Source organism: Podarcis vaucheri, assembly GCF_965113315.1.
Source record: "Podarcis vaucheri genome assembly, chromosome: 8".
NCBI classification, from domain to species: domain Eukaryota; kingdom Metazoa; phylum Chordata; class Lepidosauria; order Squamata; family Lacertidae; genus Podarcis; species Podarcis vaucheri.
In genome coordinates, this window is record NC_138766.1 from 48,769,856 (window position 1) to 48,788,511 (window position 18,656).

At 41.7% G+C, this 18,656-nt stretch overlaps 1 protein-coding gene across 3 annotated transcripts in view; it reads right to left on the bottom strand.

The window, feature by feature from the left end:
* Nucleotides 1-18,656, bottom strand: part of TMEM241 (transmembrane protein 241) — a 55,793-nt gene that overhangs the window by 18,237 nt on the left and 18,900 nt on the right. For all 3 annotated transcript variants that reach the window (XM_082234860.1, XM_082234858.1, XM_082234859.1), the window contains 6 exons: nucleotides 17,906-17,954; nucleotides 16,500-16,545; nucleotides 14,443-14,478; nucleotides 13,171-13,205; nucleotides 11,386-11,455; nucleotides 8,778-8,871 (listed from right to left, as the gene is read on the bottom strand). In XM_082234860.1, the coding sequence (XP_082090986.1) occupies nucleotides 8,778-8,871; nucleotides 11,386-11,455; nucleotides 13,171-13,205; nucleotides 14,443-14,478; nucleotides 16,500-16,545; nucleotides 17,906-17,954 (330 nt within the window). The remainder of the gene's footprint in view (nucleotides 1-8,777; nucleotides 8,872-11,385; nucleotides 11,456-13,170; nucleotides 13,206-14,442; nucleotides 14,479-16,499; nucleotides 16,546-17,905; nucleotides 17,955-18,656) is intronic.

Sequence of the window (18,656 nt, forward strand, 5' to 3'; positions counted from 1 at the left end):
AATAAAACTCTTTTCTCCAAAGAGGAAACTTTCCTGGAACTTTTTTTGTTCTCTTCTCGGCCCTGGGGACGCGGGTAAGCAATTCTCTGGCAAAGTAAAAGGCATAAGCCTACAACCTGAAGCACTATTTCTGCGTTAGCAGAGTCTGTAACTTGAAGCGTATGTAACCTGAAGCATACGTAACCCGAGGTACCACTGTATCAATTTATTTATTTTGTAAAAAAACAAACTGTGCACACAATCTTGCTCTAACCAACCAGTTTGAGATCCAACTCTTACAAATGTCGACTAAAGTTTTAGTTATGAAGCTGGAGGAACAACCAGACAGCGACAGGAGGAAAAACGGTTGTCTTCCAGAGAACCAGGAAGTGGAGGACATGGCGCATTTCATTAATGACTGGATACTCTCCCTGAACTTAAACATTAATGACTGGATACTCTCCCTGAACTTAAACATTAATGACTGGATACTCTCCCTGAACTTAAATGACATCGAAAGAACTCACTAGGTTCCAGGAGGCAGAAACAGAACTGGGGGAGCCACAAGAGATGTGGTAATTCACTTTTGAATATTACAGGCTCAAAGACACTCTGTCCAAAGCACTGCGGAATGTTAGAAACCTAAAATACGGGCAAAATCACCATCGAAATATTCCAGGGTATCAGCCCAGCTACACTGGGGTGGCGGAGGGACTCTGGCCCTAAAATAAGCAGGCATTGCATATTGCCAGGGCTTCCCTTTTAAGCTGATAGTCCAGCACAAAGGCAGAACCCCAAGCAGCCGATGCTTTTCCCCAGCTCAAGCACACAACAGCACCCTCTCAGGCTGGACAACCCAAAAAAGGCAGAAAGAAAGAAGATCTCTCCAAATAGAAGTAAGAAATTGTTTTATTTCCTTATGCCTCACTCCTCAATTCCTAACCTCCTTACTCGGCTGCTGTGGTTGCAGGTAGATAATTCCCTCCCTACACCATTCCTTAGGAACTACATCTCTTCCCCCCTTAAAAAAAATTTATTTATGATTTCTGCATAAATAACGTTTTTTAGGGCTCACCCATTCTGTTGTTTAATGGGGATAGTAAGCTTCCTGCACCCACATTAATTCTCTGTTGTCTATATGATGTTCTGCTCTAAATCACTGCCATCCTACATTTCCCCCTCTCTCAGTCCAGATTTTATCATACGCTCTTCTCAGTGTATCCCTGAAAATCCGGACTGAGGAAGAGGAAAGCATTGGTAGGAGAACATCATACGGACAACAGAGAATTAATGGAGGTACAGGAAGTTTGCCATCCACACTAAACAACAGTATCGATAAGATCGCAGGGTCTCTGAAACCTGGGTTGCTGCCATAGTAGTGACCCTAGTTTAGTTTGATACACGTTTCCTTTGGGCCTTCCCTCACATTAAGCTGTAAACATGAACTCTGGCAGATCTAAGAAAAGGAAAGAGCCATGTGTCAAACAAGCAAAACATGAAGTTGTCTCAACAAGTGCTGGACATCAGAGCCCTAAGCAGCACTGATAAGAAGCAACTCGAGTAAATAAAGTAACCTTAATGTATTTTCATAGCAATTAACTTCTGACCTAGCCTGAAAAAGTCACATGGTGCAGAGCAGCATCGACACTCACAGACACACAGCCAAGGAAATTATATTCCCTCTTCGGGCGTCCCCTCATCATCTCTAAATTCCGAGCATTAAGGATTAAATTGCAATATCCCCCTTCCCCTCTAATTCCTCAGCATCTTGATGTTTTGCTGGCCTTTAAGGATATAGAAAAGAGCATTAACGTGATTGGAGAGTCCTTATTTTTTAAATACAGTGGTACCTCGGGTTAAGTACTTACGGTAATTCGTTCCAGAGGTCCGTTCTTAACCTGAAACTGTTCTTAACCTGAAGCACCACTTTAGCTAATGGGGCCTCCTGCTGCTGCCGCGCCACCACAGCACGATTTTGATTCTCATCCTGAAGCAAAGTTCTTAACCTGAAGCACTATTTCTGTGTTAGCGGAGTCTGTAACCTGAAGCATATGTAACCTGAAGCGTATGTAACCTGAGGTACCACTGTAATAGGAATTAAAATGATAGGCTAGGGAACATGAAGGGATGATGTTGCAAGAGCAGCTTTCATCACCCAAACCATTTCTTTACCAGTGGTGATTAATATTTTGATCTTTTTAAAAAAAAAACAAAAAACAAAAACCAACAAAATTGCTGAGGCTTATAAAACTGTAGTAAAGCAGGCACAATCTCTTGAACTAATTCAGGAAGCTGCACAATAGCTATCGTGTCTGCACAGGTGAGCTAATTCCTCTAGTCCAGCGATGGGAAAGATGTGGGCTGCCAGATGCTTAAGTTCCCATCATTTGTGACCACTGGCATGCTCGCTGCGGCTGACTGGAGTTGGACCCCAACATCCTCTGAGGGCCACAGGTTCCCCCGACATGCTGTGGTCTATTCACAACCACATCTCCAAAGCGTCCTTCTCAATCAGACCAAAAACCCATCAAGTCCATCATCTGTGGTTTCCCATCATTTCTACCCAGAATCCTGTGAAAGCGGATGGTATTCAGTGGTAGACAAGACCTCTGAACACGAAGGCTACATTTAGGCATCATGCTCAACAGCCTGAGGGACTTATATAGCCTTTCCAGGCATGCTCACTATTCTAAGCCGACAGTTTTAAAGCATGACTAAATATTAACAAGTTACTGAAATGCCGGCATGTTCTTCACAATTGTCAGCAGTTGTGAAATGGGAAATTGTTATCATACTTCAGTCAAGTTGTAATCGTTTGGGAGGGAGGTGGGCTTGGAAACAGCACAAGAAATCTTTAAAAAGCATTATTTATGTCATTCACCAATAAAAATAGCTTGTCCTCACAAATATGTCCATACATTTGGGAATATTTATCTATGGTAATTTTCCATTTATAATTTAATTTTCTAGTTCATGACTCCATTGGGACAACATAGAAAACAAAACAGTTCCTAGGCCAGATAGCAAACTGCTTTGCTGACGCTGTTTCAGATTACGCCCCAACAATAATACAGTTAAAGTCTTGATTCTGCCACTTTTTGGCGTGTTTTTGCTGCTTCTCAGATGATGTAATGGAAAGAAAATCGACAAGTTATTTTTATTATAGCAGAAAGGGACAAGGAATGACAGCAAAAACTGGGGTTGTTCAACATTTTAGTCCTCTATGAAGAGATAAAATGTTGTAAAGTTTTTCTGTAGCTTTTTACAAAAATTGCACGTTGCTAATTTAAAAAGCATTTTATGAAATCATGCTGGAGAAGACAGTTTGGAAAGCCAGGAGTCAATGTGTATGGCAGTTTTCCCCATCCTGGTGCCCCCAGATGTTTTGGACAATAAAATGATGTATTCTGCACTAGTTTTGTGAATCTAATTTATTGATGATTTGTATACAGTGATACCTCGGGTTAAGTACTTAATTCGTTCTGGAGGTCCGTACTTAACCTGAAACTGTTCTTAACCTGAAGCACCACTTTAGCTAATGGGGCCTCCTGCTGCCGCCATGCCGCCAGAACACGATTTCTGTTCTCATCCTGAAGCAAAGTTCTTTTTTAAAAAAATATTTTATTAAGGATTTTCTTGTTTTACAGAAGTGTAGTGCCTTGTTTTTGGTTTGTTTTTTTCATGTAACATTTTTACAAATCCATTTCATTTGTTGAGGCATTAGGGGGAGAAGAAAAAAGAAAGAGAGAAGAAAAGGGGGGGTGGAGAGAGGGAAGATGGATGGGGGTGGGGTCGGGTGGCGGTGTTTCTATTATGTTTAATGTGTGTAGAGTTTGGTGTCAGCGTTGTTTGTGTTGTTCACTTGTGTTCCTTTGGTGGTGAGAGAGGTTGAGGTTGGCCTAGGGTGTGATTGTTTGCTTGTGATTGGCTGTGGTGATCTTTGTTTTCGTGTGTGAGTGAGGTGGGTGGGTGTTTTGGATCAGGTTAGCCATATTGATTTGTATGCTGTTGGTGGATTATTGTCAATGTCCTGTTGGGCTGTGTGTGTAATAAAGGGGCGCCATACCGGGGTGAAGGTGTCTTCTTCTGTTTGTCCCCGTGTCAGTTTCAGTTTATTAATTAATTTTTCTAGTAGGGCTGTTTCCCATACTATTTGGTACCATTGGTCCATGCTTACTCCTGACAGGTCTCTCCAGTGTCTGGTTATGGTGTTTCTGGCTGCTGAGAGCAGGTGGGTTATGAGTTCTTTGTGGTGTAAATGGGCATTGTTGTCTTGGAAGATGTCTGAAGCAAAGTTCTTAACCTGAAGTACTATTTCTGGGTTAGCGGAGTGTGTAACCTGAAGCGTATGTAACCTGAAGCGTATGTAACCCGAGGGACCACTGTACTCTTCACCACCGTGATATATATATTTTCAATGTTGGCATAATCAGAAGTATAGAAACCTTTGCAAATAAAAATCCTTGACTGTTGGTCATGCTCACTGGCATCTGTGGAGCACCATATTGGGAAAGTCTGGCATAAATATGGAAGAATGATCACTTGCATGATGTTGGCTTTCCTCTTCCTCTCAACAGGACAGTCCATTCTCAAATGCTAGTGACGGCATGTGTCAAATTGGCTGGTCTCTCTAACTGAATAGCAATGCTCTTGTGAGCAAAGAAGCTCCCTTTGTGTATCACAGTTCCTTTGCCCATAATAATTCTTCAGAATAAGGGAAAACATGCATTTGAAACTCCACAGGGGGGAAAATCCAGTGAGTGGGAGCTGGAGCAAGGAAATGGTGGGAGGGAAAGGGCCATGTGCTCACTCCCTCTGCTCCTTCACCAGAAGTGACTTCATTTTCTAAAATAGACAATGCGCTAGCTACTGCTATAATAATTTGTGCATAATGTATATTTTGAGCTTTGCAGTATCTTTGATAGCTGTATCAAAGTGCTTTAGACACTGGTGGTGGTTGCACCAAGCACATAGGTGGACACAGCCAAGACAAATTAACCCTATATGTTTCATTTTTCGTGGTAATACATGTCAAAGTAACTATCAGCAGATATTTCTCTTCAACTACCTTGCATTTACCAGAAGAAAAGATGGTACCAAAAAGGTGTCTGACCTGCATTCCCTTGTCTTATCTTTATCCATATTTCCATATGCTCCTACCTACTCCACCATTTTCAAAATCCTCCACCTGGGATGGCACTTAGTGATACAGGGTGGAAGGACAGATTTGAGAGCCATAAAGAAAAAACAAAATACAACAGATCTTGAAAGGAATATTAGACTATTGTGTTATATAAGAATGGAAATTTACTCTCTTTGAAGGATGCTTGATATAAATGGTGTAATTTTAAAATCTTCTGTATAAGCATATTTTGCAATGCTCTGTTCACTGAACATCTGGAATCTGTACTTGCAAATTAGCAATGGAAATTATTCCCAGACAAAGACTTGTTATTCTTTCCCTTCCATTTAAAATTATGTTTATGAATCATAGTTCAGCTTAGAATTTCCCAAATATAAATCACTTAAGAAAGAGACTAAATAAAAACATTGGAATGCCAATGTGGGGATGGAAAGAAATATGGATAATTCTCATTGATAAATTTAGCCTTGATAGATCCTGGAAGCCAGTTTCCCTCTTGTAGTGGGAAGCATGAGTCAGTAGAGGTGGCGTTGCATAACAAAAAGTGATATGGGTCTACAATGTGTTTATTTAACTTGATGTGGTTGTGGTTGACTGGGCATTGATCACCAATAAGCATCTTTCTTATTCTGTGCCACTCAGGTTGGATCTTTCACATAGTTTATGTGATAGTCTCACACACAGGAGATCAGCTGGATAGCTCAGCTGGTTAAAGTGTGGTGCTGATAATGCCAAGGTTGCAGGTTCGATCCCCATAAGGTTGGACTAGATGAGTCTCAGGATCCCTTCCAACCCTATGATTCTATTCTATTCTATTCTAAAAGGAAGAAGTAATGATGGATGATGGGAAGGGAAAAGATGGTTGCTTTCCAGTTGCTATTTATTTATTTATTACATTTTGATCCTGCTCTTTTGCCATGATGGGGCTCAGTGTGGTGTCTATCTAGGATTCCCAGTTGATCTTCCAACTAGGTGCTGACCAATCTCAAACCTGATAGGCTACATCAAGAATGTGGAATTTGCTGCCAAGGAGTGTGGTGGAGTCTCCTTCTTTGGAGGTCTTTAAGCAGAGGCTTGACAACCATATGTCAGGAGTGCTCTGATGGTGTTTCCTGCTTGGCAGGGGGTTGGACTCGATGGCCCTTGTGGTCTCTTCCAACTCTATGATTCTATGATTCTAAGAATGCTGCACTATATGCCTTCAGACTATGCCCTGGGACCATGGAATGGCTGCAAGGGTTGGGACCTGGGAAATGTAATCAACTGGTTTGCAAAGACTGTTGCTCTTAAGTATAACTGTATATCCAGGCAAGGAGGAAGTATTGATGCAAGACTGGAATATATTCTATCCTAGTTCTGTAACTCAGCAATAATAATGTTACTGCATTAACTCACAATATTACCATGTAAATAGTATTTCTTCATTCTCTTCCTTGGGCACTTCTTGTCTACATTTAAATTGTGGTCTGCATAGGCAACTTTCTCCTACTTTTATTAATTCATTCACTGAATCACCCTAAGGTCGCAGGGTGAGTTGTTGTTGTTTAGTCGTGTCCGACTCTTCGTGACCCCATGGACCAGAGCATGCCAGGCACTCCTGTCTTCCACTGCCTCCCACAGTTTGGTCAGACTCATGCAGGGTGAGTTACACATCCAGTAACAAGCAATAAATGCATCACAGTAATTAAAAGTAAAATGTAAATCACTAAAACCTCTAAAACCAGCACCCAATCATCTCACTCACAGTATTTCTCATATCTGAAGGACAATATAAATTAAATGTGCCACTAATGCTCAAAGGCCTAGTAAAATAAGAATGTTTTCCATTGTTGCCAGAACCTACTCAAGGGAAGCTCATTCCAGAGCCAGGGTGCTGCCCTACAAACACTCACTGCAAACTAGTCATGTTGTATAATTATTTGTACTAACGGTACATAGCCACACTATGTAGTTCTGCCTTCCTGCATATTCTGTTTAGATGCCCGAGTGCAGTTAATCCACTGAGAGCTGTAAAAAATTGCTGTATTACAATTTTAAACATTGTTTTTGATAGTTTAAATAGTATGAACAAGATTAAATCTAAGATTAATCAAGTGTATACACTGCTTATCATCACAATGTGACCATAATGTGGTATCAGCTTGTTAAAGGATTTCTACTGATGTTGTCTTTTTAAAGAGCCAGGGACACTTAATTCTACTTCCTCGATAAATTTAATAATTATGTTAGATACCAAGGTGTTGTTATGGAGACAGTTTTGAAGACTTTGAAGCACTTTCAGTGCAATAATTAGTGCTGGATGCTACACGACTATTATCAAGCTATCTCTATGGAAACCAACCAAAAACTTGCTTAAAGCTGCAACAAGACACCTGCCCCAATCTTTCCCCCTACATCCTGTTCAGATATTGAAATTGCACACAGGTTGAACTGTCAAATTCTGATTAATTCTATATATGCATTCTGGCAGATACGTAAGACATACTTAGGACCCAAAATTGAAACTGAATTAAGACAACAGAATGAGTGTTCGCACGCATGTTTTTTTGAACAGGAAACCAAAGGAGGAGGAATTTGCCCCTCTCGCAGTTCATGTGCAGGTTCTCTGATGTGAAACATGCAATGCTCACAGAGGATACTGTGAGGATTTGAAAAACCCAAACATATCACGGATACAATATTAAGGATTTTTTTTTAAAAAAAGGATCTTTATGATCACCATGAAAATCATTATTGGATCGGTTGTCTTATTTAAGCCAATGGTCACGTTCCCACTAATTTTATCTATGATACAATCTGGAGCCTAATCTCTGAATAAAAGTGTAACCAGAAATGAGGTTGTCACCATGGAAACCGTTACTGATGAACCAAAATGGTGTGTCTAGAAACTGATACAGTTCCATACTGTAACACTGGATGAATATATGTCATTTTATTGTGGGATTCAACCCTTGACTTTTTCACCTCTTCAGATACATTAATCTACAGGTGCATTCAAAAAATCAAATTATTATCACACAAGAATAATACTGCAGCCCAGTTTGACCCGATAATCACAAATGCCATTTAGAATTACCACCCCACACATTAATTTGCTTTGGAGGAGAGGATGAATACCATCCTTTTCCCTCTCTAATGATCCATTCATCTAATAAAGGTGGATATAAAGTATAGTTGGAGGGAAAAACTATTTACAGTAGGTTATAATGAGAATACGGACGCGGGTGGCGCTGTGGGTTAAACCACAGAGCATAGGACTGGCTGATCAGAAGGTCAGCGGTTCAAATCCCCACAATGGGGTGAGCTTCCGTTGCTTGGTCCCTGCTCCTGCCAACCTAGCAGTTCGAAAGCACGTCAAAGTGCAAGTAGATAAATAGGTACCACTCCAGCGGGAAGGTAAACGGCGATTCCGTGCGCTGCACTAGTTTGCCAGAAGCGCCGTAGTCATGCTGGCCACATGACCCAGAAACTGTATGCCGGCTCCCTCGGCCACTAAAGCGAGATGAGCACCTCAACCCCAGAGTCGTCCGCGACTGGACCTAATGGTCAGGGGTCCCTTTACCTTTACAATAACGAGAATGGGCTGGAGTTATATGAAAGAGTGACAGATGCTCATTCTTAAAACCTAACCAAAACAGAGCTGCACACATCTTACCTTTGCTAGGAAACTCCAGGCTGCATACTGTCCTGAGGATGTGTTGCTTTTCAGCTTCATTGTATATAAGGTCAGAAGGAATCCCAGAAGACCGCTGCAGAAGGTGGTAGTAGACAGCACCATTAATGGAGAGAATTCTCATTTTCGACTAAGGATCCCTCCAGACCGGAGGGTGTATTCTGCAAGATGTCATTGACACAATAATAGTGCAATAGTGGTAGATTTATACTAACCATCCCCACAAATCATTCCACTTTATGAGATGTTCTGCAATGCTTCCAGAATATTACTGCACTATTGTTGTCTGTGGGGGCACTTGCACTATAGCACAACAAATTGGGGGGAGGGGACACCCTGGGGAAGAACACTTTTGTTCTACTAGTGCAGGCTTCCTCAACCTTGGCCCTCCAGATGTTTTTGGCCTACAACTCCCATGATTCCTAGCTAGCAGGACCAGTGGTCAGGGATGATGGGAACTGTAGCCTCAAAACATCTGGAGGGCCAAGTTTGAGGAAGCCTGTACTAGTGCAAGATACCTACACTAGAGAATGAAGCTTCCCCATACCCCATAGCCCCCTACAAGCATTGAAAATGTGTTCCAGAAGGTTGGGGGACCCTCCAAATAAGATTTGGTGGATGTGCAGAAGGGAGGAAGCAGCAATGTCACTGCCCCACTGGAATTCCACTAGTGCTGCTTTGGATGCAAACAACCCCTGGAATACTTGTGGAATAAAAAGCAATAGGATTTCAGCAGGAAACTATGGAGCATGCACTGGCTGAAAACAAAGCAGTAAGCCCACTCTGAAATGTCTGCAGGCACTAACAGTTTTGAAAGTGGGATCAAATATAACGACCACGATAACCATCATGAGCACAAATAACCAGGAACGCACCATAGAAATGACATCTGGAGAGGCCCTTACATCCTTCAAAAGTAACAGCATTACAGAGATGAACACTGAAAACTGCAGTGTTTATTGGACAGGGGAAAAGGCAGTGGCTTGGCTCCTCAGTTTGTTTTCTCTGAACAGGAAGCTTTAGATCTAGCACAGAATCCCACTGGCAGAAGGGAGGAGGTAATTTTCACCAGTTCCCCCTTCCTCCTGCAGTTGCTGCAATACTGTTCTACAGTGTCCACCATCCTTCTGGAAATACTTTTTCGGATGAGCAAACTCCTCTTCCATGGGTGACAGGATCCCAGGAACAGAAACCTGATCCTAGGATGTTCCCACCAGCAGCATCCAAGCTCAGGATCCAAGCCAGCGTTCTGTAATGGCTACAGCATTCTGTCTGGATATAGGAAACCCAGATTCAAATATCTACTCAGCCATCAAGCTTGAAGCCAAACTGAGCTTATTGGTGAAAGAGCAGGATACAAATATTCTATTATTTCATTTAATTCATTATATTCATGTATTTTATTGTTATTTCAGCAGCTAAACCCATGGAAATGTTGCTGTAAAATTTATAGCCATGTCCAATAGAGCAAAGTTTTTGTTTTGTTTTTCAAATTAAGCAATGGCACTTAATCACTAAGCAGATATTCCCAGGATTGTAAATCGCCTTACAGTACAATCCTGGGCATGACTACTTAGTGTGCAGAAAGACCGGCCTAACTAGGGGTTTTGGACACACTTGAACCTAAAAATAACTAGGCAGCCACTCAGCAGTATGAGAGGCAGATCTCACCACTAAATAAATAAATAAATGGAACTTTGGGCAACATGTACTACTACATGATTAGGAGATGAACAACAAAGAATTCAATTCTTCCTGGGTAGCAAGCAGTTTCCACTTGAATTAATGGGATTTTGGTTAAACTTTTCCCTTTTAACTAACTTGCAAAGTCCTCCAAATAACAAGATGTACAGGAAAATAAATCCACATGCTAATAATGGGGTATTATGGTCTAATTCTTTGTAATCACTGAAAACAATGTGATTTATGAAGACTAATCCAATGTTGAGCCTTCAAGAGATGCCTTCAGTGAATACTTTGCCATAGGATGCTGAGCAATTTTGACATCCCAAAAGTGTTGTGGAAAAATATCGCACAACAGATGCTTTGAGAAGCCCAGCTCACGGGGGGGGGGGGGAGATGTGGAGAAGAATGAGAGAGCTGAGTTCTTGATCGTTCTCAGCATTTCAGTGGTTTGTGCCAGAAAAAATATTGTCCTTTTCAGGTTTTACATGCCACTAACTTTGACAAGGGACGCGGGTGGCGCTGTGGGCTAAAGCCTCAACGCCTAGGGCTTGCCGATCGAAAGGTCGGCGGTTCGAATCCCCGCGGCGGGGTGCGCTCCCGCTGTTCGGTCCCAGCGCCTGCCCACCTAGCAGTTCGAAAGCACCCCCGGGTGCAAGTAGATAAATAGGTACCGCTTACCAGCGGGAAGGTAAACGGCGTTCCGTGTGTGGCTCTGGCTCGCCAAAACAGCGATGTCACGCTGGCCACGTGACCCGGAAGTGTCCCCGGACAGCGCTGGCCCCCGGCCAATAAATGTGAGATGGGCGCACAAACCCCACAGTCTGTCAAGACTGGCCCGTTCGGGCAGGGGTACCTTTACCTTTACCTTAACTTTGACAAACTCATTCTGGTAAAGGAATATTACCTGGCAAAGCAACTGCTGTGAAACCTGTAGAAGTAAAGGAATGGAAATTCCAAGGCACTAAAGAGATCACCTGTGGAATAAAACAATTGATTCAATGGGAAAACTAGCAAAAAACACTTAGTTAAATCTCTATACAGAAACTCCATTTAACAGGTATCCTTTGGTTTAAACATGTTTTTACAGCTTCTGGACTCCTTAATTCGCCATTACTCTTATAAGGCCCCTTTCTCACCATTTTGAGCTGCACCTGATTCTTATTAGCAGTTCAAAGAGAGGTTGCAGGAAAAGGAAGTGGTGTGTTTTTAGTGAACACATTTCCACTTGCAAAAAGATCTATGTTGGATACTGCATTTTCCAATGGAAAAGCATAAGCTCTGTTCACTGTGTGCATATTCATGGTCATGAGGAATTAATTTGTTTCCACTACTGGCTTAGAAGAATATGAGAGAACATAGCTGGAAACTGGCCTTGGAAGGACTGATCCAATATTGCTGTAAACCTGGAACACTCTATGTGGTGGCTCAACATGCCAATTTATAAATGACAGTTAATTGCGAAGGCTCCCCAACTCTCCAGGTCCCCCCCCCCAATATTTCAATCTGTAAATCCGCATGGTGCTCTGAACGTTCTGCTGTTCAGAGAAGGTGCAGCACGCAACTAACATTTTAAATCAGGGGTCTGCAACCTTTAAGACAAAAAGAGCCACTTGGACCCGTTTCCGAAGGGGAAAAAAAAACTGGGAGCCACAAAACTCGTCATTATAAAAATAACTTTTTTGTCACTTTTTTATTATTTCTTTGTTTGACCCCTTAGAATTACTCCTCCTCATAGAAATAAATGTTAAATTAACAAGTTACCTTTTTTGGTGTGTGTGTTCTTCACTCCCCTTCAAAACAGTGACCAGCGTACATGCCCCTTACAATGTAGCAGGCGGGCGGGAAAGTGATGTCGGGACGGTGTGTGGCTAACGCACGCACCGCCCCCATGCGACATCACAGCCAGTACAGCGCCCACCACAGTGGGGAGTGTCGGGGCGCACAATGCGCCTCCTCCCCTCGCTAGTATCCGCCCTGGAGCCGCGGCAAAGGTGTAAAAGAGCCACATGCGGCTCCGGAGCCGCGGGTTGCAGACCCCTGTTCTAAATAGTCAGCACCAGAACTTCAGTTTCAGCATTACAGTTTGGACCAGGTTATATCCCATTAAAAACCAATAACAGAAATAAATGTTTGTGCTTCCATTGTACAAAATAAAATATCAGGTAGTATGACCAAGTTTCTAAGATTGATTCCGGCTTCTAAAACTCCCAGTTAAATCACACCTCAATCTACTGGTATGATCTACATCAGGCACAGGCAAACTCGGCCCTCCAGATGTTTTGGGACTACAACTCCCATCATCCCTAGCTAACAGGACCAGTGGTCAGGGATGATGGGAGTTATAGTCTCAAAACATCTGGAGGGCCGAGTTTGCCTATGCCTGATCTACATGCAATTGTTATGATAGGCAAACAGAACTCCCTTTCTAGAAAAGATTTCCCAATAATTTCAGTGCAAGGAGACACTGCCCACTGATGTAGTTTTGTATGTACAGATCAGCTAACTCCATAAAAAGGAACAGATACCTACCTAAATGCAAGTGACCCACCTGTGCACCTGAACGCACACAGACCTACAGATCGGGGGGGGGGGTGTATCTAACAGATTATATTCCTAAACAGTATATGTAAGAACATGAAACCATGCCCATATAATTAAAAAACCCAGTTATAATTTTTAGTTCTTTTACCTGCTGGGTGGGATGCAAAAGCCAACATCACCACACTAAAAATAAAAAAGAGAGTACAGTATTAATTCCCCAGACTGAACAACGATGTCACAGATTATGCCATCTACCAAATTTGTAATTTAAATAATGTAGACGCTTCTGCAATTTGAGCTAAAGGGCAATAGAAAGTGTGTAGATGTGAGTTTTTGTCCTCTGCCATCACACATCAGACAGTATCCCTTTAGGAAACAATACAATAACCAGAAATGTTTTCTGGATATCTCTATAGGATTATTTTTGTGTGTATATAGGCATGTGTGATAAAGTCGATGCAAGGTTCTTAAACATTGCTGCCAGAGATTTATGCTTTTCCCCTCTGGCAAAATTCCATTTAGATTCCTCAGAATGCAGTGATTGCTCTGAGGCATGAAATTATACCTTAAACTGTTGAGAGTGTGTCACACTTCTATAATGAACTATTAATGCATGCAAAACCAGCTTTGGAGCCCCATAACCTCATGATCTTGCTAATAAAAATTTTCAGTTGCCTTTCACTGTTATGAATGATTAAAGTGAATATGATTGACCCCATTAATGCCCCCCAACTTGGGTGTCTATGGAGTTTGGAGCAGATTGAGTACTATACTTTTAAAAAAAAACAACCTTCAATTTCTGCCCCCAAAAAAGCTGTGTTCTGCAATAAATTATGCAAATCATTTTTTCATACTTAATTGTGGTTATGCTACTAAAAGAAAGTGGTAGTCATGACTCTGGAAATCTGATATCAGCTACTCTTTTTCCTGAGATTTCAAAAGAAACTTGCCTCCTCACTTTCAAGCCCTCTCTGCCTCCATAAGGTGACACATCCCTTCCCCACTAATAATAATAATAATAATAATAATAATAATATTTATTTATTAAATTTGTGTGCCACCTTATACCTGTAGATCTCAGGGCAATTCACAACATAAAATTACAATATAAAAAACACTGAGTTAAGGGAGCTGGGGTGCAGGTGGAGGGGTGTGCATGTGAAGAATGGCAGGGGAGGGAAGATAAAGTCTGGAAGCACCTTGGAATTTAAGATGCCTCTCTTTAAACAGTGGGGGTGCATGCACTGCTTGCCTACACTTATGTTCGACCTGTAGAATTGTAAATAAAGCAAATATTATGGAAACCGCCCCCCCAAAAGGCACAAGTCTTCACTACTCTCTCTTCCAAAGGAAATCAAACCCAGGTAGGATTGCCCTGAAGCAAAACAACAAACAGAGAAAGAAAGAATGCAAGTTTTACCTGAATGCATAGTTTATATATTGTTGCTGAGAATCACTAAAAGAAGAAAACCATTTTATCTGTTACTTGGGGGTGAGGTCTAAACACAGTGATTTCCACCAAATAGTATACCTAAGAATCCCTAAAAACCAATTATATGATGTTAATGTTATATTATTACTCATGGCATGTTTTCTTTATATTGATTTGGGCAAAACTACCCATGTTTCAGATTTCTGCTTGCCTGACTATTGTTGGCAAACCCAAGACTTTAGCACAGGAGTTCAGTCACAGCTCAGTAGCACACAAACAACCTCTCTGCACTCCCAGTTGAGTGCCAGAGAAGAATTGCCCTGGGGAAGGTGGAGAGCTATATTTATCCAGGGGACACAACCCCATTCAATGTGAGCCGCCAGTCATAGAGAGTGCACAGGCCAGACTGACCCTTGCAGGCCATGAGAACAGGTAAGAACCAGCCCTGGCTCAACTTCCCAGAATTTCTGCCCTGCAGCTGTAAAGAAATTGTCGGGACAGTGTTTTGACTCCTGAAAACGGCATTGCCAAGTTTCCAGGTATAACATTCCTGTCCAAAACATAAAAGGCAGCATTATTTTCCTCATGTTCGGAAGTTAGCAGGGTAGCTGGTCTACAGTAGGAGAGGGGAACCTGTGCCTCAAATGTTACTGGACTCCAAAAGCCTCAGCCAGCAAGGCCACTGGGTCAAGGCTGATGGGAGCTGTAATCAGGCAACATTTAGAGGGTTCTGGTCTATAGAGGAGTGGGGAATATATACTGTGAGTAAGACTCCCCCCGCCCCTCCTAGCACACACACACCCAAATCTGCTCTGGGGGATTAGAACTAGCTAACATTATTTTAAATTGACTCCCAACCATTTCATGGCTGTTTGGCTTTTTGATAAGCACGAAGTCACAGAGTTTTGAATTGCGGCTAACATTAAAGGAGTCAAAAGCAAATGGCAGGACCATCACACCCTCTCGACAGAAACGTTCTCAGAGAACTACATTACTAGGCTGTGTGACCCAGTTGCAAAGCCATTATGTCCTTGACAGAATTTATATCCTTCTAAATTGGGAGAAAAGAGGGAAGATGAGCATTAAAGCTGCAGTGAAGAAGTTGCTCTTAAATGGGTGATTGATCGTATGTAAACCTTGCGTTCTTGCCAAGACCCACTCTCAAAGCAGCACACAAGCAAAATCCACCACACTGTAAGTAACTCTTGTATGTGTGAGATACAGAGGGGAGTGATGTTTACAGCTCACTATTCCAGACTCATGACCATATACAGGTGAAATAAATGAACTTTTCCACGATATTCTAATTTTCCGAGTTTCACCTGTATTTCAGGTAGCTCTTGCCATAGTCTACTTGGTGAATTTATTCAGTTGGGGTGCTGTAAACTAAGGGGGGGGGCCTAAAGTGTTTCTTTTTAAGTGTCTCTCTCCCCCCTTCTTTATAATCACACTTTCATCCAGGGATGTCAAATAACTTACAAAAAAATCATTCAGTCAAAAATCTAACAATAACATGCATCAAAATCATCCCATTAGTTATACATAATAGTATATACTTTTGTCCCTGCTCATTTATCCTAATTTCCCCCCTTCCTCCCTCCTCTTTATCCCCTCCCCCCAAAACTTGTTCTCTCTTCAAATCTTTAACCATGTGCACAGATTATTCATTCTAATTTGGATGCTTGGGTTGGCTCCCCCCCCCCCCCGTGCTATCCAATTCTTTTAAAGTGTCTCCATCAGGATTCTACTGACCACAGAGATATGGAGACCTCAGTTTATCACTGACTATACAGCTGTGCCTCAGTCCCTTTGTTCTTACAATCATGACAACAATCTGTAATTAAAATAATAATTATTATTTATTATTTATACGCCACCTGTCTGACTGGGTTGTCCCAGCCACTCTGGACAGCTTCCAACATATATATAAACATAGTAAAACATTAAACCTTAAAACCTTTACACCTCTTTCTCCTGATCTTTTTTTATTATTCTGTAATGGTGGTTCTTCTCTTTTACCCTCTATAAAAACAATGGGAAATCACCTTAGAGAATTAGGTCTCCATGAATTATAATATACTTTGTAAGCCCCTGTGAATAAAAGGACACAAAACACGTAAAAGTCCACACTTGAGCATTATTTAGCCGTTTATCTATCCCCACCACCATTCAGATTAGAAGGAGTAGTCTACACCTGCAAGTACTTGAATCTTTATATGAGAAGCAACTTCACTATTTCCCATTCATACCAGTAGACATTCCCTTTTATGCTTCCCCCCTCCTTCTGATTTGTTGATTCTGTAATGCTGATTAAATATCAACATGGCACGTATGCAGATACTGGTGCATGCAGCCTGTTTTTTTAAAAAAATTCCCCACCCAGGAATTACACAAAAAGCATGTGGTCAGGCAACTGTAAATTTGCTTGTGCAGTTTTTTGGTTTTCTGCAAATCAGAGAGGAGAGAGAGACTGTTCTGCCATCAGAAATAGTTACAAGCAGGGCTGAAAAAGAACTAAAAGCAATTAAAGTGATTCTCAACACACATTTTTCAGAATGCTGGGCAAAATATTGGGTATTGAAATGTTTGATGTGGTTTGCTTGTGCAGTTTTCTGGATTTGTGCAAATCTGAAGGATCAAAGGGGAGGGAAATATTCAGGTGCACACCAGAAATAGTTATGAACACTGCTGGAAAAGAAATCAAATCACAGATGAGGTAGTGGGCATGGAAAGGGGAGTAGCAGAAAGTGACAATTGATCCACCCACCACAAAGCGCCCCAAAAAATGATCTGGAGCAGTTTGGAGTCTGATTTCCCTCAACACTGGACTATCTCCATATAGGATAAAGCTGAATTTATAGGAGGAAAGCATTGAGAATGGTGTTGTTTGAGGGTAATGGCATGTGGACTACAGAAATGCAAACACTTTGGAGCGGATAAGCCCCAAGTCATAATGTGGACAGCTAGGGACCAATTTAAATTTGGTATCAATGTGATTGTTAAAATCTATTTGCAGTTAGAAAAATCTAAACTTTTATGCAGCATTTAAGCTACTTTGGCTAATGCCCAGTTTTGTAGTTATGCATTTATTTCCAACCAGTATAGATCAAAATCTCATTTCCTTTATTTGTTCTCACTCTTCAGTGCTCTGTTCTCTCCAAATCATTTCAGAGCTTTGATCTGCCTATATTTGTTTTCCCTTCCATTTTCATGGTGTCATACAATTCAATGCAAAGTTGGATTCATTCATATACCTTTGGAAGGAACACACAATAAGCTTCTGTTCCAAGTGGAAGCAATACAAACAAACTCCGCTTATGCAATTTGTTGGCTATTGTACTGAGGGACAAAAGCCAGAAAACTGGGAGCCTCAGCCGAAACGCTACTAAAATGAAAAGGAGCAGCACTTATGCAGTACAGCTTAATTTTCACAAATTTATTAAAAACTTACCAATGCATAGCAAATGGATGAGGGCCCAAAAATAGCCATCTGTGTCAAACTGTAAAATACAACATCAAAGCAAAGAGAGATAAACCCTCCTTCATAAATGGTTCCAAGATGTAGTTGCTGGAGGAGAAATGTTCTAGGAAAAAAAATATATTAAAAAGAGCTGCCACTTTGTATCAATTTCAGTTTAATTTATTAGTCATTTGATATCATGTCTTCTTTTCATGTAGCAGCAACAAAAACAATAAGACATGTGTTTGGGTATCTACATCGAAAACAGACTTCATTGTGTAACACAGGCGTAGTCAACCTTTTTATACCTACCGCCCACTAATGCATTTTTCTTGATGGTAAAATTTCCTTACCTCCTACCAGTGCTGCAGTAACGTGGCGTAGAACCCCTACCGCCCCCCTGGAATCCTGAAACTCCCACTAGTGGGTGGTAGGGACCAGGTTGGCAACCCCTGGTGTAACACAAGGTATTATGTGCTTTGTATGGGAGGGACTGGAGGACGTGGGTGGTGCTGTGGTCTAAACAACTGAGCCTAGGGCTTGCTGATCAGAAGGTCGGCGGTTTGAATCCCTGCGACGGGGTGAGCTCCCGTTGTTTGGTCCTTGCTCCTGCCAACCTAGCAGTTTGAAGGCACGTCAAAGTGCAAGTAGATAAATAGGTACCGCTCCGGCGGGAAGGTAAACGGTGTTTCCGTGAGCTGCTCTAGTTCGCTGGCCACATGACCCAGAAGCTGTGCGCCGG